At 34.2% G+C, this 27,354-nt stretch overlaps 1 protein-coding gene across 10 annotated transcripts in view; it reads right to left on the minus strand.

The window, feature by feature from the left end:
- Window positions 1–27,354, minus strand: part of PTBP2 (polypyrimidine tract binding protein 2) — an 84,281-nt gene that overhangs the window by 17,762 nt on the left and 39,165 nt on the right. For all 10 annotated transcript variants that reach the window (XM_023641578.2, XM_023641577.2, XM_023641576.2 and 7 more), the window contains 5 exons: window positions 22,908–23,080; window positions 21,801–21,944; window positions 12,910–13,074; window positions 12,713–12,823; window positions 8,542–8,737 (listed from right to left, as the gene is read on the minus strand). In XM_023641578.2, coding sequence (XP_023497346.1) covers window positions 8,542–8,737; window positions 12,713–12,823; window positions 12,910–13,074; window positions 21,801–21,944; window positions 22,908–23,080 — 789 coding nt within the window. The remainder of the gene's footprint in view (window positions 1–8,541; window positions 8,738–12,712; window positions 12,824–12,909; window positions 13,075–21,800; window positions 21,945–22,907; window positions 23,081–27,354) is intronic.

The following is a 27,354-nucleotide window of genomic DNA, read 5'->3' on the forward strand; positions in this document are numbered from 1 at the left end:
ACGTTAACACATGTAATCCTCGCAAGAGCCTTAGAACACAGGAATTAATGCCATTACATCCATTACAAATTTGGAAGCTCAGACAGTGAAGCTGAGCTAGACTTTGAACTCAGGACACCTAGATTTGGAGCCAATACTCTTAATGATTATGCATACTTCCGTACTGAAAACACTTCCCCTTGGGTCTTGCTTTACTTCTCAATTACCATCCCATTTCTCCTTCCTTTCTACAGCACACTTCAGAGTAGTACATTGATCCATTAAAAGTAGATTTATACCCACTCTTGTGAATAAGCATATGGTAACTATTGAACTGAACAGGCACTTCTAATTTTAATCCTATGTATTTCACCTCTCAGTTTTTTGCTTCTTTATTTTTCCCACAATAGACATGTGCACCGCTTAAAGTTTCAATTTCAAGTCTTTAACCGCCCTGCTTTTTTATACCTGAGGAATCTTAAACCAAAGTTTTAAATATCACATCTCTAGCCTCTAAATTCACAACCCCACGAACTCTTGCCCAAGTCCTAGACCGAATTTCCTACTGTCCAGTGGACTCATCTACAAGGTTAATTCTTAGTAAGCAACATATCAATTAGATGCTAAATTCTCTTACTTTTATGTTTAATTTTTCCCTTATTTGTTTCTTTCCATTATCATTTCATGTCCCTAATTTATATTCACAATTATATATTACTTAGACTAATTGTTCCCAGTATACTCCTTGGGATAGCATCTGTTCTAAGATCTTGTCCCGAACTAGTTCTTTCCGGCATCATTGCCTTTCATATACTCCCAATTACCCTATGCCTCATTCATAACTGAATGCTTGTCACTCCCTAAACATGATATATACTTTATCACATTTGTTCATGCTGTGTTTTTTTTGTTTTTTTTGGTGAGTAAGATTCACCCTGAGCTAACATCCCTTGCCAATGTTCCGCTTCTCTTTTTTTGGCTTGAGGCAGATTAGCCAAGAGCTAACATCTGTGTCAATCCTCCTCCACCCTCTATGTGGGATGCCTCCACAGCATGGCTGATGAGTGGAGTAGGTCTGTGCCAGGATCTGAACCTGCGCACCTAGGCCACCAAAGCAGAGTGAGGGGCACAGAACTTTTAGCACTCAGTGGCTGGCCCCCATGCTGTGGTTTTTTTAATCCTTTTTATTCTTATCCAAATCAAATGCTCTTTGTCCCATAAAACCCTCCCAATTTTTCCTTTGGATGATGAATTACTCATTTCATTGTGCTGATACTACACTAACTATATTATGTATTTCAATTTGCCTCGAATTAAAGCCACTCAGATGTTTGCTGCCTCCACCAGATTATGAGAACAGAAATCTTGTAATTCTTCTGAGTCCCTATAGTACCTAGCACAGTGCTAAAATGACTGCTGAATAATACAATGAATGAATAAACCAGGGTGCCACTGGGGTGAAGCAGAATCTTGCTAGGGATGTGAAATGCTCATGGCAATTAAGAAGGATATTAGAAAGTGGGGCAAATAGAGAGGCAGATTCTGAGAGAGAGGATACCACTTTTAAATTAGAATCAAGATCAACAGGAAAACAAGAAAATGTAAAACTAAAAACGAATAGATATGAAGTTAGCAAGAACTCAGAAAAAAAAAGGTCAAGAAAAAAATCTAAATAAAATTTCCTATATGAATCTACTGCTTTCTTGATGTAGCTTTAGAGGAGCTAGTGAAAATCTTCTGTGTAATTTTTACGTCCTTTGGATACAGGCACATTTTATACTATGGTCAAACATATACAGTTTTTCTTCTTCTAATTGCAGAAGCAGCAATAATATACTTTAGAAGGCTTTTCTTTGTTTTAACCATACCATATATATAACTGTCAACTTTTAAAAACACAAAATATTTTCAAAGTAAAATCTACAGCCTGATCTAATTTAAATCTTAATTTAAATCTACCTTCTGTATCTGAAGGCTGGAGTTGATTACCACTGAAGTCAGGCTGTTTAGCCTTAAAAATATGAACACTAGGATGAACACGAGAGAGGTAAGTGACAGACCGTCATGGAAAAGGATAAGGTAAACATGGGATTAACAAAAGGAAGACATTTCTTAAAACTATAGCTGAGAATAATACAATGGGTGAATATAATGGATCAGTTTAAGTAAAGACTACATCGTCATCCACTAAGAATTTTATATAAAACTTTTGCCCCTGGATAGTTAAAAGGTGGCCTATGAATAGCATTTTAGTCCTATCATAACAAGCTTATTCCATTTAAAAATGCTGATAAACACAAACTGATGTAATAACATACTTCTCCTAATGTTTATATCTGTGGCCCATTACACCTCCAAAGTACACAACTACCACCAGACACATTTCCTTTCCTAAGAAGATAAAAATAATTCCAGACATAAAACACATTCATTCAAACATTATTTAAAACAGACACAAAGAGTTTAAATAAACTTTCTAAACGTTATTGCTTCAGGTTAATTTGAGATGTTAAAATTTTATCTACTGACAAATTTTAAAATGAACAACTCTACCTCAGCCCTTCCAACTTCTTTTCTAAAAGACATTTTAAAGACAAAAAATTAGTATTTTTAAAATTCAGCCAAGCAAAATAGAGGCAGTTGAATAATTCAAAGAACTCAACATCATTTTCTAAAAATGCACACATGGAGAAGTAGGCATGCTCAACAATAGCTTCTTAATTCCAAAACGTTGAAACAGAAATGGAATGAGGAAACCAGTTATGGGACAATGAATTAGTACAGGTAATTTCATGTGACTTCTGACCAAAAATTTATGATTTATTTATGCTGAACATGATAAAATACTGCCTTTTTAGTTATGATTTTTTTAAAGGAAGTTTTGGTGTTATGACATTAAGTGATATGGTTTAAAAATGTACGTAGTTTAATATTTCTGGGAAATATTCCTAGGATGTTGTGTATTTGTATATAATTATTTAGGCTTTTCTTGGAGGATAGTTCTCAACTGCGTCTGCAGTATATGAGTTATTTGGTTTGATTTTTATGGCCATAATTTCCTTTGCCATAATCAGTCTTATAATGGAATATTATACATTAGTGTTTTACTAAAATTAAGATATGGTATCTAAGTTTTAATGTATATTTTGTGAAAAGATAAAAATATAATCTCAGTTTACTATATTTTGGTTTGCATGCTATATACACATCCTTAATTTGGATCCAATTTTAAATGGATATATGAACAATACCCACTTTTGGTTTTGTACTCATATGATAACCAGGTTAAACAGTGAGTGGACTTGGCAACAAAAAATAATCTGTCATGGCAGCAGAAAACATCTTATTATATAAAAAAAGGAGGAAATTAAAATAATAGGACTTACGTATTTACTACATGTATGACATTGACCTGTTAACTCCACAGGGGAAAAGGCATGCCAAAAGGCCCAGCTAATCTATAGTACATTTTATTCTGTTGTTTATTAGTTAGGAGCATGGACTTTGGGGCCAGACTACCCCTCTCAGCCACTCTAATTGCTAATCTCTTTGTGTCCCAGTTTTTAAATCTGTAAAACGGGGGCAATAAGGGTAACTTCATTTAAGGATGATGTGAAGGTTAACTCACAAGCAAATGGCTAAGAACAACGCCTGGAACATAATATATACTCGATAAACAGTCAGTTATTATATTAGTATCCATATACATCAGACAAACTTTTGGTTCCTGGAACTGGTTCCTTAGAATTCCATTCTAAACTGCAGTATTTCAAATGTTTTTGCCACAAAATATGTGAAATGAAGAACTGTAAGCAACAGAGGTGTAATCTAAGTAACTACTTTTAAATTAATAAATTTCTAAATAGTTATTCCTATGAAAGGAACTATCCCAGAGAGATCTATCTATGCATCTTGATGTTAAGCCAAATTTTTATAGGGAGAGCAAATGGTGGTAGAAAAAACAGCTAATCCCTTCTATCAATATCAATCATCCAGAAAGATCCCACTTCTGAGAAACTGGTATATGCATATCTTAAGACTCTTTTTTTATCAGCATTTCTTTGTAGAAAAGTCTGTTTAATGGCCTACATCGCAATAATTAACTGAAAGCAGCCTTACAAACTCATGAAAATACCAAGTGATAATTTTGTTCTTCCTGAGCTCTGGAGCAACTGAATAGTTTCAGCAGGGGGTAAAAAAACTCCCAAAATACAAGAATTTCCAAATAACATTCACCTTTGGAGGATACTGAAACCTTCAACAGCCTAAATTTATTAAATACTATCTAAAAGACAACAGTGAATAAATGTATCTATTTTCTAAAAAGAAATATGCACACAAAAGCAAACATACAGGCATCATTAAATATACTGTAAGAAAAGAGAGTACCACTCTATTAGCTCACTACTACAATACTAATTAATTTCCAATTAGTCTGCCTTTGTTTTTTTCCCCACTCATCAGTCTAGTGTAATTGCATACATAAGATAGCCCTATTTCACAAAAGATGTTTCTATTGAATATGTTATAGAATCATATTCAAAAAGAATAAACAGGCACAGACTGCACATACACACAGGTAAAGAAAAAGAACACCTGGGAGATGTTAATCCTTTGAGTAAATAACTCACACTCATGTCTGGAGGTTATTTTTTTCTCACAATTAGCTATAAGAAGTGATTTATAGTCTACCGGTACTTAGTGAGAAAATATTAATGCTTCCTTGTTCTTTATCTTAGGAGGATAAATTCTTTTGTGAGAAAAACATATCTAAATTTTAATTAGCTCTACTTAGTCCTTTATCCAGGCCCGTTCCTGTTTTGGGCCATTGGGCAAGTCCAAAAAAACCCCCAAAATTCACATAAATCAAACTGATCACCTCTAGGCTAAGGTCACTATCTCAAATCACTCTGGGGCTATCAGAACCTGGAAACAACCAACAGTTTCTAAAGTTTCAAGCAGAAGCTGGGAAGAATTTAGGCTTGATCCTTTCATAAATTGGTTTAGTAAAAACCAAAGCTGGGAATCAACTTCTTCCACTGAAAACTAGCAAATAAATGCAAGAATTTAACTAACTGTCCTGCAGAAACCTATTACAAGGTAAACAGCCCTAGTTGAAGAAGGAAAATTCTACTTTATAAAGATTCCCAACTAATTAATACAGAAGGAATGTGTGAATTAGGGGGGAAAAAAGGAACACTTGCAACCCCCAAATGAAATAAATTAAGGCAGCGATCATTAGGGGATACTAAAACCATTACTAGAAAAATATAATGGAAGGAACAAAATGTCACTACCCGAAACGACAATCAATCTTAAAACATCACTAAAATCACTGAAAGTGGGATAATCAGACGTTTTATGCTTCCAACCAAGATACAATATGAAGCACAAGGAACAGCTATAAAGTATTCTTGCTTTAAAAATATAAGCAAACAAATAACAAAACCTAAACTTCATCAAGCTTTTGGAGCTAACTTCTAGTTTACATTAAAAAAACGCAGTGGATGGAAGAACAAGTTAAGATGACACTACAAGGAAACAGCCAGACAATCCAGACTGTGGAAGTTTCTAAAAGAATAACTTGGTTTCTTCAGTAAGTCAATCTATCTGAAGGTGAGGATGGAGGGAGGACTGTTATAGATTAAGAGAGATTTAGGAGGCGTAACAACCAAATGACATGTGTGGCCCTTGAGAGGATCCTATTTTGAACAAATAAACCCTTAAAAAAACATTTCTTGAGACAACTGGGGACATTTGAAGATGGACTGGGTATTCAACGACATTAAGAAATCATTGAAAAATTTGATAGGTTGATAATCACATTATGGTTTGGTAAGAAAATGTCATTATTTTAAAGATATTATGGTAATGCTTGAGTTGACATGACATGATGTCAAGAACTTGCTTCAAAATACAACAGAAAAAATGAACAGATAAAACAAGTGTGGGAACTACTGAATTGAGATGTGGATATGTGGATTTATTATACTAGCATATGATGACTGAAATCTCTGATGATAAAAAGTTTTAAAAAATTACCATGTGAATAATCCATTCAAAAGTAACAAAGAAAAACAAAAGTTTTCAGAACTCTTTTTAAAATAAGTTTTAAAAAAGTTTACTTGTTGATTTTAACTACCACAGACACATATAAAAGAAAAACAAAGTAAACTCAATTTAACAGCTATACAGTATTCTGTCAGAAGAACTGTACCAAGATAAGTTCATATGGCATGAATACAGAAAGTATTAAAATACTGCTCAATAGCTATAAATAACGTTTTTACGAGAACACCAATAACTTTGCTAAAAGCTAAAATTTAGAACTTAAAAAAATTACAAACTTTTCTCTATAGCAGTAGTTCTCAACTCCCACTGCATGGTAAAACCATCAGGGGATCTTAAAAAAATACGAACGTCTGGGACCCGCTCCTAATGATTCCCAGTCCAGGATAGGGCCTCTGTGGTGATTTCCATGTACAGTAGTTTGAGAAAACGTGTTCTATAATGACTACATATTTACCTTTATGAATACATGTTTGTTATATCTGTTCTCAATTATCAAACATTTTAACACCAAGAAATTGCCTATAAAAAGTCTGCTCTGCCTTTCTGCTAAGATCCTTTGAGAATGGCTGACTAATACTTTATTCAACTCAAAATACTTAGAAAGTTCTAAAATAAGTATTCTTTTTATACATTATCTGCCCTAATTTTTTAAATGTAGACAACATGATCATGAAAAATTACTTCTAGCAATTTTTCTAAAAGTGATCCACCCCTTAATAAATTAACTACACTTTTTAAACATGATAAAATGATCATTATAATGATGTCTCAATTTATAATCTCAAGGATTTCTGATCACCTTGAAGTAGAATATGTGAATAACTAATAGTCTGCCACGTTTGTGATTATGTATTTAGACGTCAGATTTCTAACTAATTACAAAGCACTCGGTCTCCCTTCTGGAATAAATTACATTTTCTGAGACACAGTGATCCCTAGCACTAAAAGAAATTAGAAGCTTAAAAAATTACTGTGTAAAATAAATCAATTAAAATTTATAATACTGATTCCAAAGTAATTAAATTCAGTCATGTACTTAGATATAAAAATTATACAAGGCAAAGTGAATCCCCCTAAATATTTAGCAGAAAAGAATTATCAACTTGTACTTGTGTTCTTACAGAATCTTTGAAATAAAGGGATATCCATCAATTATTTCATTTTGAACAAGTATTGTTTGAGAAAGACTTAGCAGAAAATGGATTGGATCAATACTAGTTTGGTCATACTTTGAAGTCATCTGACTTATTACGTATCACTGGAGGCAAATAAACATAGAAAAGATTTGGTTACCATTCCAGACAGCATGACCTCCCTAAAGCAATACTGGATGTCACTATACAGGGTGTTTGAAGACTATGTAAAAAATTAAAGAGGCTGGCATGGTGGTGTAGCAGCTAAAAGTTCATGCACTCTTGCTTCGGCAACCCAGGATTCACTGGTTTGGATCCCGGGTGCAGACATACACACTGCTTATCAAGCCAACCTGTGGTGTGGCAGGTGTCCCACATAGATGTTTATCACTTATAACATATTTAACGAATGGACAGCACAATTGTTACATATCCACGGTAAATAATTATCTATTTCCAAGAATTACTTCATTATAATGCTTTTTCTTTTTTTATCGATAGACATAAACTAAACTGTAAGAGCTACTTTGCAACTCAACAATCTTGGGTTCCATATGGATAGACACTGTGATTTAAAGAGAATCTTACAAACATCAGAAATCAAGAATTCCCAAACACATCAAACAAAAGGAAACTAAAATTTCATCTTAAGCTATAAATCACTTCACTCATTTTACTTACAAAATAACATTTTCCCTTATTCTTTCTTCATCTTGACTCTATCAACTACTAGTTGCAGATTTTTGCATTGTGTTTTTATTAAGTGGGTCAAATCCATTGTAGAATAAAATGAAACATAAATGATTAGGACAAAAAGGCAAATAACAAAATAAATTTTATAGAAAATTCCTTCTAGCTTAAATTGTTTTCTTAAAAGAGAGGCTATCACATGTTTTGAAAAAACCCATATGCCTACTCTCACTACATGTTTTGTCTGTTAACTTTTCACTGTTTCTATGCAGTGCTAAATTAAAACAATCAGATTAGCCCTAAGAATATGCACAAGAGCCCTAGACTTAGACCTAGATAGTGTGACATCAAGTTTGAAGTTTAAATACTTTATTAAGAACTCAACAGTATTTCTTCAGTAGAGCTTTTCTTCTATTTTGGGAGACTAGGAGAATAGGAGAAAAGGTGAGGTAGTGAAAGGAATATAACAGACATAATTACGCTTATGAAGAACACTTTAGGTTTTTCTCCCAACAGCATTCATACGCCTTCTCACCTGAGAAAAATAAAACCTAATACAATTTCTTAAATTCCAAAACAGGGGATTCATTGTACTTACTGGAGTTTAAAAGGCTCTTTCCCATTTGGTAAAATGGGAGAAAAGTGGTATAGACAACAGAAATCATACCTAAGAGGGATGTCTCCTTGGCAAATGCTGCAGCAATAGCAGGATCCAATGCAGGTTGTCCATCTCCAGATGGGAGATCAGGTCGGGTATAATCCCTACTTTTATCATTGTTGTATTTTACATTCAAATTCACAAGTTTAGAAAAATCAATCCTTAGGGTACAGCAAGCATTATAAATATTCTGACCATCTAGGGCCTGTAAAAGGGAATAAAGTATATCAGCAATCTCAAGGAATAAAAACCAGAAAAAGGTATGACTTTAACAATAAAACTCAACAGTGAAAACCTACACATAAAAGCCACCAGGAAAGGAATGAAAGAAATTTCATATACATCGTTCTTTGTGATCCCAGCTGTACATGTGTTAGTTTCCACAAATATTATCTTCTTTAAATAGAAAGTGCTACATACACCTAAAATAAAACCAGCTAAGCAAATGTGCTAATACTTTTAATTCAAAAAACCTGCAAATAGTTTAATTTAAAAAAATTAGTAAGGGCCACAAATATAGTCAGTCCTGCCAAAGTAGTACCATAGTAGCCTGCACGATACTTTAATTTTATCATACATGTATTTTTTGATGGATAGCATAACTTATAAGAATTGGTCTAGTTTCATAAGGTAACTTCTGTTTGACGCCACATTGTATGAGGTGCTGCAAGCCAAATAAATATCACTATGATGCATAATAGCAATTCCCATGAAATGGGGCAAAAATTATCATCTTCCTTAACCTGAGGTTCAACGTGAATCAGAATAACTTGCTGAGTTAGCAAATCCAACATCATCCCAGAAAAGTTCTGGAATAGAAGAGTGCAAGCTCAAGATTTGTAAGCCTACACTCAGTCAGGTCACGTTGAGCAAGTTACTTAACTTCTCTGAATCTCAAAATCTTTCTTAATCTGGAAAACAGAGATGATAATGGCTGCCATAATCCTCACAGGGTTATTATGAGGATTAACCAAAAGATCACATATGTGAAAGCACATCATAAATTATAAAAGACTATGCTGCTGTTATGATTATTATGTTTTTTCCCACTGATTCTATATAATCATCATTTCTACTCCAGCTGGATATAGGCCTGGAACAAACTAGAGAACAGGGGAATGTATTAATTTTTCATTAGAAGAATAAAGACTTACTGTATACAACAATCAGAAATGATGAACATGTTTAGATCTATAAATTACTGTATAAATGAAACAACACTTCTTCTGATAACAACACACGCATAGATCAAGCCTGATGTTTACAGACACCAAGACTCATTAGGTGTGTACATCTAAAACTATATTATTTTAAAGGTAGACCAATAGTTTTTTGACGAGGTTTTTAAAGAGATTAGACTGAAATATATACCAACCTCAGGGCAAATTCAAGAGATTGTTGTATTTTTCCCTCCAAACCTCACTAAGTCTCCCATGTTAATCTGTTTTTTTCTGAGTTGCTCTTTTCTTATAAAGCAAAATGCTAAGGGGAAGAAACTCCAATTATCTGAAGTAATTGCCAAAGAACACAACTAGCATATGGAAAGAGTTTGGTTGGCTCTGTCACTCAAGCTGCTTTGATATAGCTGTGGTTCCCACAACCTTCAAAACAAAAAACAAAAAAAACAACAGAGTATTGGGCTCCCAATCCCCAAAATTATGCTAAGTTAATTCAGGATGGTCTGAGACTCCCATTTTGTATAAGCAATCTATATAACAAGAACATAGGACCACACTTTGAATAATACCGTAAATTTTCTTCCTCAAAACTTGAAGGCACACTGCCTGCTAAAGGAATTCCCAGTGCCTAGATACTTTTTTTAAATTTTTCATTCATTTGAACACTTATCACTGTAAGTGGAGAGGTAGGCCTGAGATTCTCTTCTCAAACTCTTATTCCTTGCCTTTAATTTTACATGACCATTTTAATAAGCATAAAAACGTAGGAACTGATTTACAAAGTTTAGAACCAACTCATTCCATAATATACTGACATGTTCATGGCTAGTTGAAAGGTGGGAAGAGACCTATCTGCAGCACACCAGGTGCTGGGAAAGCTATGACACGGGATGAAAAAAACCCTAATATTTACAATATGCCATACCTTATGCTAGGTTCTAGGAAAGTAGCAGAGAACAAAGCAGACATGGTACTCACTCGTATATAACTTACAGTCCAAAAGAAAATACACATGTAACAAATAATTATAAATTTGATGTGTGGTGATGAGAACTAAGAATGGACAGGATCCAATCTAGTTGAAAGGTTATGAAAAGACCTCTCTGATAAGAGACTTCTAAACTGAAACTTGAAAGAGGAAGGCAAGGAGGAGCTGGGCATAAAGAGATGAAGAGAAAGCAATATCAGCAAATGGGTTAGCAAGTTGCAAACCTGAGAGATCAGAGAAAAAATACAGTATATGCAAAGTATTTAAAGAAGTTCAATATAATTAAAAGATGGGAGATGAGACCAGAGAGGCAAACTGAGGATTGATTTAAAGTTCTGTAAACCATGTTAAGGAATGAGGACTTTATACTAAAGACAAGACTCAGTCACTGAAGGGCACTGAAAATGGAAGAAAGACGATTTTTAGTTGAGATCATTCTTAGTACTCTGTGGAAAAACAACAGGTGTGAAGGAAGAAGTCAAAGTGGTGAGTTTAGTCAGAAGGCCAATGAAACAGAGATTTAAGAGATGATGATGGCTTAGATCAGTGCTACTCAAACTGTGATTCATAGACTAGCAGCCCAGGTCACTCTGCATTAAGGTAAGGAGTCTGTGTCAGAATTTACGTTAACACCAACCCTAAACATACTGTGGCTGGAACTATGATGATCTGTATTTTGGCAAAAGCTTGTTGTAGCATCAGAGACCAGGACTATGAGTAACACTGGCTTAGACTAGGGTGGTGGCAAGAGAGTTGAAGACAAAAGGATAGATTCAATAGAAATTTAGGATCTAGAATCAATGAGATTTGGTGATAGGCTGAAAGGAAGAGGAATAAAGGATGACTCCTATTTTCTGGCTAGTTACCTTACAGACAATGTGCATTAGGATAAGTAATTTACATCTTTAAATCTTAGCACCTCCCTGTAATACAGGAAAAATTCCTATTCTGTTTACAACATAGAGCAGTAGTCATAAAAAGTGAGATAACACTTGGTAAAGCATAAAATTATGCTCTTATTATTAGTATAGCCTTTCTGCTCCCTGAAGCTATTTTTGCTCCCCAAATGAGATTCTGAGGATGGAAATGCAATGAACCAAAAATCAAAACCGGTCCGGGTTCGATACAAGCTATCTTGACTTGGAGGAAGCACTGATGTATTACATACCATAATTAGTCTGAGAGTGAAATAAAGAAAAAGAGGTAAGACAAAGGTAAGTAAAGACAATTGAATTAATGGTTTAATAATGAATATTTAATGGTATAATGATGGAATGAAAACAACAATGAAATAACACGGCAAAGAAGTTAAAGAGAGAGAGGAAAGGTAGATTTAAATAAGACAGACAAACAGAAGATTATGGCTTTTAGAAGCAAGCATGTGGTATGCAGTTTTCAATGGTAGCCATGACATGGGATGATTCTACTTCTTTTAATACTTTCTTACCCTCCCTCTATAACAACAACAAATGTAAATGATGTGAATAAAAAATAGACAAGCAACCTATTCAGAAAACCTGTCTTTCAAAAAAAATCTTTAAAGAGAACATTGGATACAGTCTTAAATAAGCCAAGAGCCTATCACAGCATTTGAGCACAAGTATATTAACATATTTCAGCTAAACTATCTCACTAGCTAAATTAATTACTTTGAAACTCCTACTGGAAAACACTTAAAATCTTATACAGGTGTACATGCACAATACAATCCTGCTATATCCTCAAGAGCACAAAACTTCTGGACCTAAATCAAACAAAAATGCAAAGTAATATAAGCCTATATTATAGATAACTGCAGATATGACTAATCTTAAAAATAAACATTTCTTTATCACAAATAAGCTTTTCCAATATTTTAATGATACCATTTTGTGCCATCTATAATGCTACATGATATTGCTAAGTTATGGCAGTATTAATAACATTAGCTATATTTACATGTGTATATATGAGTTTGTGGACATCTATGCGCCATTGAAAAATATCTGTTTATAAAAAAAAGGTCTAGACTTACTAGTTTTGCCTGTTGAGCATTTACTGGATCACCATACTGAAGGAGAGCTTGAAACTGGTTATTTTTTGTAAATGTGATTATCTTCAACACAGCACCAAACTTAGAAAATATCTGTTAAAACATCAAAATCAAAACAACTTATCTACTGTATTATTTCTCCAATTTATAGGTAAACGTGCAAATTAAAGTAAACTTACTTGGTGAAGGACATCAAGTGTTACAGGGTAGTACATGTTGTCAATAATTATTCTAAGCACTGGACTCTGGGCTGGAGTCACTGCGCTCTCACTCACTGTGGTGCCACTGAGAGGAGTGTTTGCTGTCTGCACAGCTGTCACAGCTTGAAGAACTGCTTGAGCACGCTGAAAATCGAAAGATAAGCACTTTAGAAACACATCCAGTATGTGCACTTTTACTTTGCTACATGTTACACTATTTGTTCTTTTCTAGAACACATATAGATTAAATAAAATCTAACACCCACTCAATAAATACTTTTGAGCACCTGCCACAAGCCAGGTATTGTCTGTTTATAATTCAACTATTCTACTAGTGTTTATTTCAAAACTATTATCTAGAGTTTGAGACCAACGCCTAAACCAATGCTAAACAAGCAAAGATAGGAAATGTAATTTATTCTCAAACAACAAGATGCAGTTTGGTAGATCCATATAATCAGAAAACAGAAACTGTCAGAGAACAATAAAACTTCAATGTAACATTATTCACTCCATAAAAGAGAAACACGGTAAATCTTAACAAGCGGATTACTAGATTATCCAAAAGAACTCCCATAAACCTTATTATTTCTAATACGATCTTAATAGAGGAATATTCAGGATACATGTCTTTTTTTCATACTAGTGTAACTTCTGACACCAAAATCTTTAGAACCGAAATTGATCTATTGTACTTTGGTACAAAGGCACAAAATTTTCAGGAATACACCATAAATTGCAAAATGCAGTATGATTTTTCACGTATGACTAAGAAGATACTGCTAATTAAACCACGACAGACGAACTGCTGTGAGACACACCCTGATTTCTGAGATTTTAAAATGCAAAAAAAATACCTAGAGAATTGAAGAAATACAGTATTTTCAGGAAATCCGTCAACTAAATCATATGTTAAATGTTCCTTTTAAGACTGCCTTTATTATTCTTACGCCTTTCCTATTATTACTATGACAGATTCACTGATAAGGAAATAATTTCTTTCTACCTTACCTGGGGTCAGAAAATCTATATAAAGCCAAATAATTGTTAAATATAACAGCGACAAAGATCTCAACATTGCTTTATAGTTTGAAAAAACTGTACTGGTAGATGAAAATGAATATAAACAGAGCACAGTGATGAATAAAAAGAAAGGAGAATGCAAAAGAATTAGGACACTTATGAGAATAAACCATTCTTGTTTACTCTTCGGCAGCACACATGCTATGGTGATAATCATTTTGCAATATATAAGTGTATCAAATCAACAGGTTGTGCACCTTAAACTTACACAATACACAATATTATATGTCAATTATATCTCAAAAGAGCTGGGGGAAAAAAATAAATATTTCACTGAAATATCATATAACCAAGGGATCATATAGCTTGGATTCAAAGAGACCAGGTACTCATCTAGTCAAAACTCATCATTTAAATGCTAATTAAATAACACTTCGAGGGACTGGCAAACAATAATAAAATAAAATAAAAAATAATTTGAGGTGTAGCAGTTAAGTGCGCATGTTCCGCTTTGGTGGCCCAGGGTTCGCCAGTTTGGATCCCCAGTGCGGACACGGCACCGCTTGGCAAGCCATGCTGAGGTAGGCGTCCCACATATAAAGTAGAGAAAGATGGGCACAGACGTTAGCTCAGGGCCAGTCTTCCTCAGCAAAAAGAGGAGGATTGGCAGCAGACGTTAGTTCAGGGTTAATCTTCCTCAAAAAAAAAAATAATAATTAAAAAAATAATAATAATTTGACCTATAAATTTGTTAGCTAAAGTGACTCATTAATTCAAACCCAATATTTGGAAACATTTGATAAATATTTAATACAATAAACACAGTTACACTACTATGGAGAATACAGTTATACAGAAAATAAAGCAGGATAAAAAGATTTCTAGAGCAATGTTTATTAATTTAAATGTTTGAATATATTTAACCTAATACATATTTAAATAGTTTTTTAAGCAGTTCACTGCAATATTATTTCTTCATTAGTGAACAGGTCCTTACACTATACCTGTCTATTATTACAAGTATGGAAATATCCCCATCTCCTAAGAGGGGATTAGGTTGGGATTAAGAACCTTTAATACAAATTAAAATCACCATGAGATACTACCATGTCCTACCAGATTGGCTAAAATTAAGAGGGGTAAATACCAAGTGTTGGTAATAATGTAGAGAAGCTTGAATTCTCATATATAAGTGATGGGAATGTAAATTGATAGAATCATTTTTAAAAACTTGAAATATCTGTTAAAGCTGAGCATATACATTTTCTTTGACTTAGTAAATCTACTTCCAGTTACATACCTGAGAAAACACATGCATGTGTACGTCAAAAGATATGTATGACAGTAAACACTCTCATAAACACTAACATCTGCAATTTCAAATCATGGAATATGGAATATCTTTTTTTTTTTTTTAAAGATTTTATTTTTTCCTTTTTGTCCCCAAAGCCCCCCGGTACATAGTTGTATATTCTTCGTTGTGGGTCCTCCCAGCTGTGGCATGCGGGACGCCGCCCCAGCGTGGTCCGATGAGCAGTGCCATGTCCGCGCCCAGGATTCGAACCAACGAAACACTGGGCCGCCTGCAGCGGAGCGCGCGAACTCAACCACTCGGCCACGGGGCCAGCCCCTATGAAATATCTTTTTAAAATAGAATTATGATCACAGTATACTATCCAAATGGTACAAAAGATTAAAAGTTCCTCTGCAACCCTGTCTGCTTTCCCCAACCCACTCCTCACCAACATTATCTTGGGTATCCTTCCAGAGAAACCATTTACATATACAAGTATGCATGTGTACATCTGTTCCAAACAAGCATTTAAGTATATTTCTACTCCACGTTTTCTCCCATACTATTCACTGTTCTCCATCCTCCTTTTTTAGCTTAACAATTATGTTCTCCATTATCATTAACAAATAAATGCTTACATTTTTTAATTCATAAAGCAGAGCTGGCTTGCCAATCTAGATTTTAATTAAACTTCTTATTGAAACATTACACATATATAGAAAAGGACACAAATTCTAAGTGTATACAGCTCAATAAAATATCACAAAGTGGACATATCTGTAAAATGATTATCTAGATAAAAGAATATTACCAACATGCCAGAAGCCACACCCATGCTTTTTCCCAGTTACATAAATGGAATCATATAGTATGTGTTCTACGTTGGTCTGGCTTCTTTCAAGAAACGTTATTTTTAAGACGTACATCCATGTATTATTGCAGGTACTAGGAGCTTATTCACTCTTTGTGTATTCCAATGAATTTCAATGAATGAATATACCACAATATATTCTGCTGCTGAACATATTTGGACTTTGGACTGTTTCCAGCTTTGGGCTATTACATATAGTATGCCATGAACTTTCCCATACATATCTTTTGACGTACATATGCATGTATTTTCTCAGGTATGTAACTAGAAGGAGATTTACTAAGTCAAAGAAAATGTATATGCTCAGCTTTAACAGATATTTCAAGTTTTTAAAAATGATTCTATCATTTACATTCCCATCACTTATATATGAGAATTCAAGCTTCTCTACATTATTACCAACACTTGGTATTTACCCCTCTTAATTTTAGCCAATCTGGTAGGACATGGTAGTATCTCACGGTGATTTTAATTTCTACTAAAGGTTCTTAACCCAAATCTAATCCGCTCTTGGTGGATAAGAGGATGGCTTTCTGGAGGAAACTAGCTAAGGGGAGACCTGAAGATGTCTAGCAACTGGCCATGTGAAGTGTAGGGTAGAAAAGAGGCACAAAAGCAAGCAAGCCACAATATTCTAGGCAAAAGTGACATCACAGAGACACAGTGGCCTCAAAAGATTGAAAACAAGAGAAAGCATGCCATGTTTGAGGATCTACAATTACTTCTGGGATAGACGCACAGGCAAATAGGGTAGGAGAAACAGTAGCCATCTCAGAAAGGGCCTTTATCCTGAGCATGAAGGGGACCTGCTGCAGGGGAGTAACTTAAGTCAGATTTGTGCATTTTAGAAAGATATATACTTGACTGTACCAGGGAGAAAGAATTCAAGAGAGAAAGGAAAGAAAATAAATTAGCAAGAGAGCTATTATAGTAATATAGGCAAGAGGTGATTGTGTCTGAATTATAGAAGTAGCAAGAAAGATTAAAACTAGACAGATATGAAGGAGAATGAACTGACAGGACCTAATGATTTGATAAAGGGTTATGGAAGAATTCATGGTTAACACAAATATTCATTTGCCTCTCTTCTACTGTGAAACCCCAATAAAACACCTATAAATAAATACAAAACAGAATAAATGCAAACACTGAAGAGAGAGGAAATCATCAGTAGCCGAGAAAAATTTATCAAACTCCTAAAACACAGAAAACGAACAGAAGCAAATGGACAGAAGACATAGTGAATGCACAGCAAACAGAGTTTGCACTGATAACAACCACATGAATCAGACCAGAAATTGTCAGGTTCACAGGAGGAAGGAGTGAAAATAAAAGGGTTAATGCAAAGTCTGGCTCATAAACAAACAGCTAAACTCCCCTTCCTCCCCTCCCCAGAACATCTCCCTGGCTTACAATTAAAAAACACTAACAAAATCCTCCCTTAAAGGAACCAGAAATTCTACAGGAAGTTTGATGGACCAGAACAAAGACCTTTTCGGCATCTGGAGGGGAATCTTAGCTTAGTATCCAATTCCCCATTACTTTACAGGAAAGCACGTAAGTCCAATAAAACCTAACTGTTCTGAAATATGGACAGACAACGAAAGGGAGGAAAGGGGAAGAGGGGGAGAGAGAAAACAAGATAAACATAACAGCTAACACTGAAGAAAACAGGATATAATTTAAGTATAGTGAAATATTTGTAAAATATCATTAATTAATATCCTTAAAAAATTGTGAAGTCATAAAACACGACCAGTTACAATGTAAAAAGGATGATCAAAGAAGATTAAAAGGTTTTGAAAATTAAAAATATGGTTGTGTAAAAAACTTTTTTTCAACAGAAGGAACTCCGCAGTTTGTTCCCTGTGAGTGGAATAACCCAGACTGGAAAAAGTGCCTTTATTCTATAACTACTTTGAAGTTTGTTACTCAAATGTCACTTCTTTTTCTCTTTTTTTCTCTTACTTTTTGAGGAAGATTAGCCCTGAGCTAACGTCTGCTGCCAATCCTCCTCTTTTTGCTGAGGAAGACTGGCCCTAAGCTAACATCTATGCCCATCTTCCTCTACTTAATATGTGACAGGCCTGCCACAGTATGGCCTAAGAAGCAGTGCATAGGCTGGCACCTGGGATCTGAACCGGCAAACCCCAGGCTGCCGAAGCGCAAGATGCGAACTTAACCGCTGCACCACCAGGCCAGCCCCTTCAAATGTCACTTCTTGCTAGGGCTTTCACCATTATCCTATTTAAAATTACAAATCTGGCCCCCTCCCCGCCACTTACATCTATCTATAGATGCCGTATCTTTATTCTTTATACATTCCTTGCATTTCAATTTACTTGTTTATTTTTTTGCTGAGGAAGATTAGCCCTGAGCTAACATCCATGCCAATCTTCCTCTATTTTATATGTGGGTCACTGCCACATCAGCATGGCTGATGAGTGGTGTAGGTCCGCACCCAGGTTGCTACAGTGGAGTGCGCCAAACTTAACCGCTACACCACAGGAACGGCCCTCTCATTTGAATCTTTTAAAATGGGAATGTAACTTCAACAAAATAAAGGCCATATATGACAAACCCAAAGCCAGCATCATACTCAATGGGGAAAAACTGAATGTCATCCCTCTGAGAACAGGAACAAGACAAGGATGCCCACTATTACCATTCTTATTCAACGTGGTACTGGAGAGGTTTTGGCCAGAGCAATTAGGCAAGAGAAAGGAATAAAAGGAATCCAAATAGAGAATGAAGAAGTGAAACTCTTGCTGTTTGCAGATGACATGATCTTACATATAGAAAACCCTAAAGAATCCACTGGAAAACTATTAGAAATAATTAACAACTACAGTAAAGTTGCACGTTACAAAATCAACTTACAAAAATCAGTTGCATTTCTATATTCTAATAACAAACTTCCAGAAAGAGAACTCAAGAACACAATTCCACTTACAATAGCAAAAAACAGAATAAAGTATCTAGGAATAAATTTAACCAAGGAGGTGAAGGACTTATACAATGAAAACTATAAGACATTATTGAAAGAAATAGATGATGACACAAAGAGATGCAAAGAAATTCCATGCACATGGACTGGAAGAATAAACACAGTTAAAATGTCCATGGTACCCAAAGCAATCTACAGATTCAATGCAATCTCAATCAAAATCCCAACAACATTCTTCACGAAAATAGAACAAAAAATCCTAAAATTCATATGGGGCAACCAAAGACCCCAAATTGCTAAAGCAATCCTGAGAGAAAAGAACAAAGCTAGAAGCATCACAATCCCTGACTTCAAAATGTACTACAAAGCCATAGTAATCAAAACAGCATGGTACTGGTACAAAAATAGGCACACAGATCAATGGAACAGAATGGAAAGCCCAGAAGTAAAACCACACATCGACAGACAGCAAATCTTCAACAAAGGTGCCAAGAACATACAATGGAGAAAAGACAGACTCTTCAATAGTGTTGGGAAATCTTGACAACTACTTGCAAAAGAATGAAAACAGACCATTATCTCACGCCATACACAAAAATAAACCCAAAATGGATCAAAGACTTGAAGATAAGTCCTGAAACCATAAAACTCCTGGAAGATAATATACGTAGTACATTCTTTGACATCGAACTTAAAAGGATCTTTTCAAACACGGTGTCTTCTCAGACAAGGAAAACAAAAGAAAAAATAAACAAGTGGGATTTCATTAGACTAAAGAGCTTCTGCAAGGCAAAAGAAACTAAGATCAAAACAAAAAGACAACCCACCAATTGGGGGAAAACATTTGCACATCATATATCCAACAAGAGGTTAACCTCCATAATATATAAGGAACTCATACAACTGAACAACAAAAATACAAACAGCCCGATCAAAAAATGGGCAGAGGATATGAACATTTTTTCAAAGAAGATATACAGATGGCCAATAAACACATGAAAAGATCTTCAGTATCACTAATCATCAGGGAAATGTAAATCAAAACTACACTAAGATACCACTTACACCTGTTAAAATGGCTATAATCACTAAGACTAAAAATAACATGTTGGAGAGGGTGTGGAGAAAATGGAACCCTCATACACTGCTAGTGGGAATGCAAACCGGTGCAGCCACTATGAAACACAGTATGGAGATTCCCCAAAAAACTAAAAATGGAACTACCATATGACCCAGCTATCCCACTACTGGGTATCTACCCAAACAACTAGAAATCAACAATCCAAAGTAACATATGCAGCCCTATGTTCACTGCAGCACTATTCACAATAGCCAAGACATGGAAATAATCTAAGTGCCCAACGACCAATGATTGGATAAAGAAGATGTGGTGTATATATATACAATGGAATAACAGCCATAAAAAAAGACAAAATCATCCCATTTGCCACAACACGGATGGAACTGGAGGGAATTATGCTAAGCAAAATAAGGCAGACTGAGAAAGACAAACACCATATGATTTCACTCATATGTGGAATATAAACAAACACATGGACAAAGAAAACAGTTCAGTGGTTACCAAGGGAAGGGGGGTGAGGGGTGGACACAGGGGGTAAAGAGGAGCATTATGTGGTGACAGACAAGAAATAATGTACAACTGAACTTTCACAATGATATAAACTATTATGAACTCAATAAAAAAAAGAATATATTCATGAATTACTTTACTGAAAATACTAATATATAAAATAAAATTGGGATATTAAATGCCATTTTAAATTCTAAATAAAAAGAACATGGAATAGCTATTTTCTTTTGGCATATTTCTTCACGATAAATTCTTAAAGTACAACTTCTGGTTCAAAAGGAACGAAAATTGCCAAATTAAACAAAAAACAAAAACAGCTAAAATTTTAGCCTTATCTTTTAGATAAAAAGTTTTAAAAGCTTATAGTTCATAAATTATCAAAATGGTCTTAAGTCACTTTTTACGAAAGTTAAAATCTATAAGGAATAATTTTCCATTAAATTTTCAGTGAGACAGAGCCAGGTACAGTTTACATTTTACTGAAACAGAAAGATATAATTAGCTAAAAACTATATTAAAAGAGCTAAAGTTTTTAGATCATTATTGCAGCCCTACCTATTTAGGTCTAAAGCCATTCATATACTATTTTTTTAATATATTAATTTTAAATAATTAATGTCTTTTACATCACATGCTTAAAAGATCCATACATTCATATATTCTCCCTTCTTACATTTTCCCCACAGGAAAACCATTAACATATCTTCAATAGGAATTTTTCCATAAGGAATTAAGACCTATAAAAAGTCAAGTAACCAAAGGCATTGAACTTCATACCTTAAAGTATAAGCAGGAGAGTTGTATATAGTTTATGCTAATAAAAACTCCTACGTCATAAATGGTTTCTACACAAAAATCTTAACTTGTAACAAAAAAAACCAACATTCTGACAAGGACTTTAAAAGCACTGAAAAAATACTATTTAATTGATCCTGTACCAATTTAAAATATGAAAATAACAGACCACACATACTTTTTGTAAATTAACATAATATTTAATGCTGCAAGAAAATGTCTTAAAAATAACAAGAAAATGCCCACAGAGACATCTTCTGAAACATTAAAAATTTTATTTTCTTTTAATATGTTCATGAGATTCTTAGTATGGTCTGGGACATTTTATTTATGTACCACATATACTCACTTGGTTTAACGTATTATCTGTTTTCAGTTCTTTGTGATTGGAGTACTGGATATAAATTGGTTGGTTACGAAGATGAGGTGTCACAGCAGAATAGTAATTAACCATAGTAATAGCTGCTTCCTCTGTTGCTAGTTCCAAAAATGCCTGAAAATTTAAATAGCAAAAAGGTTAATACTGTGCATTAAATTCAAACAAACTTCAATATCTGTGTAATCTATTCAACTAACTAGAAAAATCAGTATCTAGAATATAACTTTTCAAGTTACATCTAGATGCTCTAATAAATAAAATTAGAAATCCTTTATTCAAGTTTAGGTATACAACTAAAGCTAACCTCAGAAAAAAGCTCTTTGAGTACATGGTGCTTCTGCCTTCGATCTCTGATTTTCCATATACCACAAATGTACTTCCAACAGAAGCTAAAAAAATTAAGTCTAAACACTTTTTCTAGCTTCAGAATTTTACCAATCCTAACCTAGAGAACATAAGAGATCTCAAAGTCATTTTTAAAGCAGTATAATTTAACAAAGAAAAAAAATTAAATGTCACATTATGAGTTATATTAACTGTATTTAAGATAATCTTAAATTTCACAGACTGTTCTAAATAGCATCATTAGAAATTTTAAAACAAAACTTCCTTTCTAATATACCTGGGTCCTATTGCTACAGGTACATCTATGCAATGAAAAATATACAGGATTAATGACTATTTTCTTCTAATGCTATCAGAAATATTTCCATGGGATAAGCTTAAAGGAAAAGATGCTATTTAGTGCCCCTACTGATTTCTGATATTATAAAGAGCAGAGCCACAATAAAAGAAATACTTCATTTATATTTTCCAATCTTATTATAATAATTGTTCAATTAGAGTCCTGAAGGGAATTCAAAAGGGAAAATTTGAAAACGATGGTGAGATTCATTTTGGCTCCCTAGGATTAGTTTACCACATACAGCTAGCAGGAAAAGTCAGAATAAGACTTCTGTTATGTTCTTTTAGGAAAACAACCTACAATATTCTATCCTCGTATTAGGCAATAGCTAATTTACACCTGCTGGGTAGTTTGGGGCTTAACATTTTATATAAGTCCTGAAAGAAGTATACCTGATTTTTTCCTTTCAGCATAAGGATGTTGGTCACCTTACCAAAAGGTAAGCCTAAAGCAATAACTTCAGTTTCTGTCACTTCACCAGGTAATTTTCGAATATGAAGTACACGAGAAGGAGCACCATCCATTTTATCTTCTCCTTTAAATTTTTTACTATCATTACCATTGGCTGAAAGACATTGAAAAAGAAGTCTTTATTATATTACTTTTCCTTATTTGCATAAAAAACACAAAACAAAAACACAGCTGAGTATACTTGAATAATTCCTAAAAATTCAAAAACTGGACTTTCAAAGGAATAAAGAAAATCATACCCACCAATTATCATTAAATGAAATTATCAATTAATTAAGACTATTACTGGGTAAGTAAGTTTCTGAAGTATATGCAACAAGTAACAAGAGATAAGCAAAAATATTAAAATGTAATTTCATAAAGAAACTGTGCAATGGCTAAAGAACAATTATTTTGCAATTAATCATCTTATTACAGACTAACAAAAACACAATAAAAGTGAAAATTCTGACATAGCAAAAAGTAGGGACATTATAATTTTACCTTAGAAATTATATATTGTTCAATTTAAAATATTCTACTCAAAAGTGAGATCGAAGAAAGCAATGCTGTAAAAATGATCATGCAGTCAATCCACCATTATGGCTTACCTACAATGAGCCTCTCCTAATTTGTTAAAATTACCACCTAATCTATCTAAATATGTTGTCACTATCAACATCTATATACTATAAATCATTCATGGACTTGATTAACGTATTCTGTTATTCTTAGCTTTAAAATAAACTGATATATTTTATTTAACAAATTAAAGTTACCTGCTTTTATTCCAAAGCTTCACCAAAAATAAAAATCTTACTAAAGAGGCAATAAAATAGGTGATGTTTTATGGAAAACTATTTGAAGAACTTACAGTCTATCCACTATTCCACACTGGTAGTTAACTTCTAAGGACTCAAAGCAATTTCTGAGGTTCTCATTAAAATGAAGAATGCTTATACATTGAGAAATATACCTGTACACTCCATTTTGTAGATACTTTTGGGTACTTTATGGTATGCGCCCCAAAACATTCAACACTATCTATAAACAATATTATATATATAAAATATATATTCAACAATATCTATAAAACTCTAAGATCATCTTGATCTCCAAGTGTCTTCAAAACTCATTCACACACTGATTCTTTAAACAGCCACTGAAAATCAAGAATGTGTCTGGCACTGTTTTAGGCTCTGAGGGTACAGCAGTGAACAAGATCAATAAGATCTGGGCTAGCGGGAGAGGCAGAGTAACCAGTACATGAACCAGATAATTTCTTACAGTGATTAAGAGCTATGAAGAAAGTAAAGCAGAGTGATGTGATTAAAGGTGGCTTAGCAGAAGACTAGAAGAGAGTGGTGTGATAGTGACTTTATTGGATGAATCAGAGAAGGTATCTCTAGAAGATAATATGTGAACTCACTTGATAATTTACTTGTCAAGTTATACTTAAGTCATGTTTTACTCTAAGAGTTTCACCCAAGTTTACATACATGAATGAATGGCCAGCTGATGCACTTAAAAATCCCCTTAGGTTGGCTTTGTACAAAAGAGTAGTAAGCTCTGGTTCTGAATATATTTCCATGAAAATCTTGTTAACTAGCTCTTCATCACTCCAGAAATACAAAAAAACTACAGGAAGCTCTCCACATCTCCTCTTGTACAACTAAGGAAGATTTTTGTGTGCAGAGGCATCTGAACTTATCAGAAAGAAGAAAGACAGTGAATTTTCTATTTTGTGGCATCTCATCTAACAAAATCATCACTGGGTCTGTTAATTGAAAATGTAAGTTAAGAAGGCCAGCCCCATGGCTGAGTGGTTAAGTTCGCGCGCTCTGCTTCCGCCACCCAGGATTTTGCCAGTTCAAATCCTGGGCCCGGACATGGCACTGCTTATCAAGCCATGCTGAGGCTGCATCACACATGCCACAACTAGAAGGACCCACAACTAAAAAGACACAACTATGTACCCGGGGGGCTGTGGGAGAAAAAGGAAAAATAAAATCTTTTTAAAAAAAGACAGAAAATGTAAGTTAAGCAGGGAATAAAAAAATACAAATATACCTTAAAACACATAATCGGCATACAAATGCATATTCTTCTTATGTAAGACCAAGGACTCTTCTTGGCTAAGCAGTCTATAGAGAATTCTGACATTTTGTGTTCTTGTTCATTCGTTTGTTTGAATAACAAGAACAAATACTTCGTAATTCAACCTAAAGTTATAGGTTTTGGTATCAGGAAACTCAAAACAGCAAACTTCAGTTTTTTCTAATTTAGTCTGTCCTTTTCCTTCTGGGAAAAGGTCGAGAAAAAAGCACCATAATAAAGATACCACCTATCACTGTATATATAGGGTGAAAAAAGGCTTCTCTTTTCAAATGACTTTTAGAATATGATTTCCAAAAGGTAAAGTCTCCCTAAACCTATTATGAAGAGAATAGAATAGTTTATTGTTAAGGATTTGTGTTAGATAATTTCTGGACAGTGGGTGGTAAAAGCAGAAGTAAAAAAGCAGAATAACAAGGAAGGTAGGATAGTTTTAACAGTCAAAGAAGACAACCTGGTTTTTTGGAGAAATACAGAAAAGATGCTACTTTTCTTTTGCATAGATATTTAACATTCTCTGGAAGTTAACTACTTTACACCTCTAAGATGCTATTATCATGACCCATCAATCCCATTTATGATGACAGCTAGTGAAGTTGCCAAGGTCAGACAGTTACTAAGTGGTGAAGACGGGAAGTGGCAGAAAAAGGATTAAAACTCAGCAAGTATATGACTCCACAGCCTGTGCTCTTAACTTACTATAGGAGAATCCCAAAACAAAATTCATATTATACACTTTCCTGTCAAAGACATGTCCTTTCCTCTCAAAGACCATGTAAGTACCAAAATTTACACTCTCTTCACACTCTGATACTCCCTCAGTTAAGAGCTTCAGAGAGGGTGGCTACTAAATATTCACATATAGCTAAATATGATGAAAATCTTCATTTAAAATAATGACATTATGAGAATGCAAAACTGGAAAATGAAGATTTCTTTAATCACACAACTAAGCCTAATTTCATATATAAAAACACCCCAGGCCTGGAAAAGAAAAAAGGCATAAGAAAACGTGTGGTCCTCAGCTTATAAAACATCTAGGCCATTTATCACCCTCTCAGAGAAGTAAGGAAGACTGGGTCTCTCTGGGTTACAGATCTATGATTTTTCAGAAGACAAAATACAATAATTTGGACTTCTTTCTGCTGTCCTTTCCCTTCCACTCCCCAGGTAAGTCCAGAAACTTTTGGTTTGGTTATGTAAAACCAGTAATAATTAAAATAATTCTTATATAATGTATGCAACATAGTAATGCTTTTACTTATGCACATAAGTTACATATAAATTACAGAAATCATTAATTACACCATTTTCCATATATAATTTGGTCTTCTTAAAGCCTTTTGCTTAGCAAAGATATTCTTCTACTCACAAATTCAAAACTAGAAAACGTAAAAACTGTTTCTATTTGAACACTTCTCTTCCAATCTCAAAAGTGGTTTTCTACTTCAAATCTAAAGTGAGCATCTTCACCTTTATCAGTCCATCTCTTCTCTCCTTGACTGACCTTTGTTCTCTACTGGCTTCTGCCTGCAGCTTTCACATAAGTGACCTTATAAGACCCTAGGTAATTTGTTAAACCCATCCGCAGCCGAAGAACTGTGACCCCTCTCAGCCTTACTGAATGTCTCTGTTCTCACAGAACCCCTAACAATTCATGTCTAGTTTTCTTACTTCCCTGACTCATTTGATACCTGTGCTTTGAACCCTCTACTTATTCATTCCCAGATCCCCAACCTGTTTTGGTCCCAAGGTCCTTCCTATCTCTACTTGCTCATATAAACACTCCAGCACCTGGGTTTCAAAAATCACTTTGTCATTTAATCTGTAAACCTATTATTTTAGTCCCACTCATTAATCAATAATCTAATTCTATACTTTCAACTGCATACCAACCTGAGCACATTTCAAAACTTTATACTTCATCTGTCTATGAAGACATATATGTAACAAAACATAAGCACATTCTCATTCTCCAAGTCTTTCAGACGAAAGCATTTATAAAAGCATTGGTAACTTCCTTTATCAAATATAGGACTGAGAGGCAAAGCAGTTTTAATTCCAAGCAGTTTTTAGTTAAGACTTCAGAACAAAGCACAGTGTTATAGAAGCTGCTAGCTTTAGGAAAATAAAAAATAAATAAATAAAAAGAACCTGAGCTAAGAAAAATGAATGCTCATATCTTTTTGCTTTCCTAATTGGGAAAACAGAAATTCCAACGAAGAGTTAACCAGAAACGCAGGTATAGACAGATAGATAGTACTTCTGTTATCC

The sequence above is a fragment of the Equus caballus genome, chromosome 5 (assembly GCF_041296265.1).
Source record: "Equus caballus isolate H_3958 breed thoroughbred chromosome 5, TB-T2T, whole genome shotgun sequence".
Taxonomy (NCBI): domain Eukaryota; kingdom Metazoa; phylum Chordata; class Mammalia; order Perissodactyla; family Equidae; genus Equus; species Equus caballus.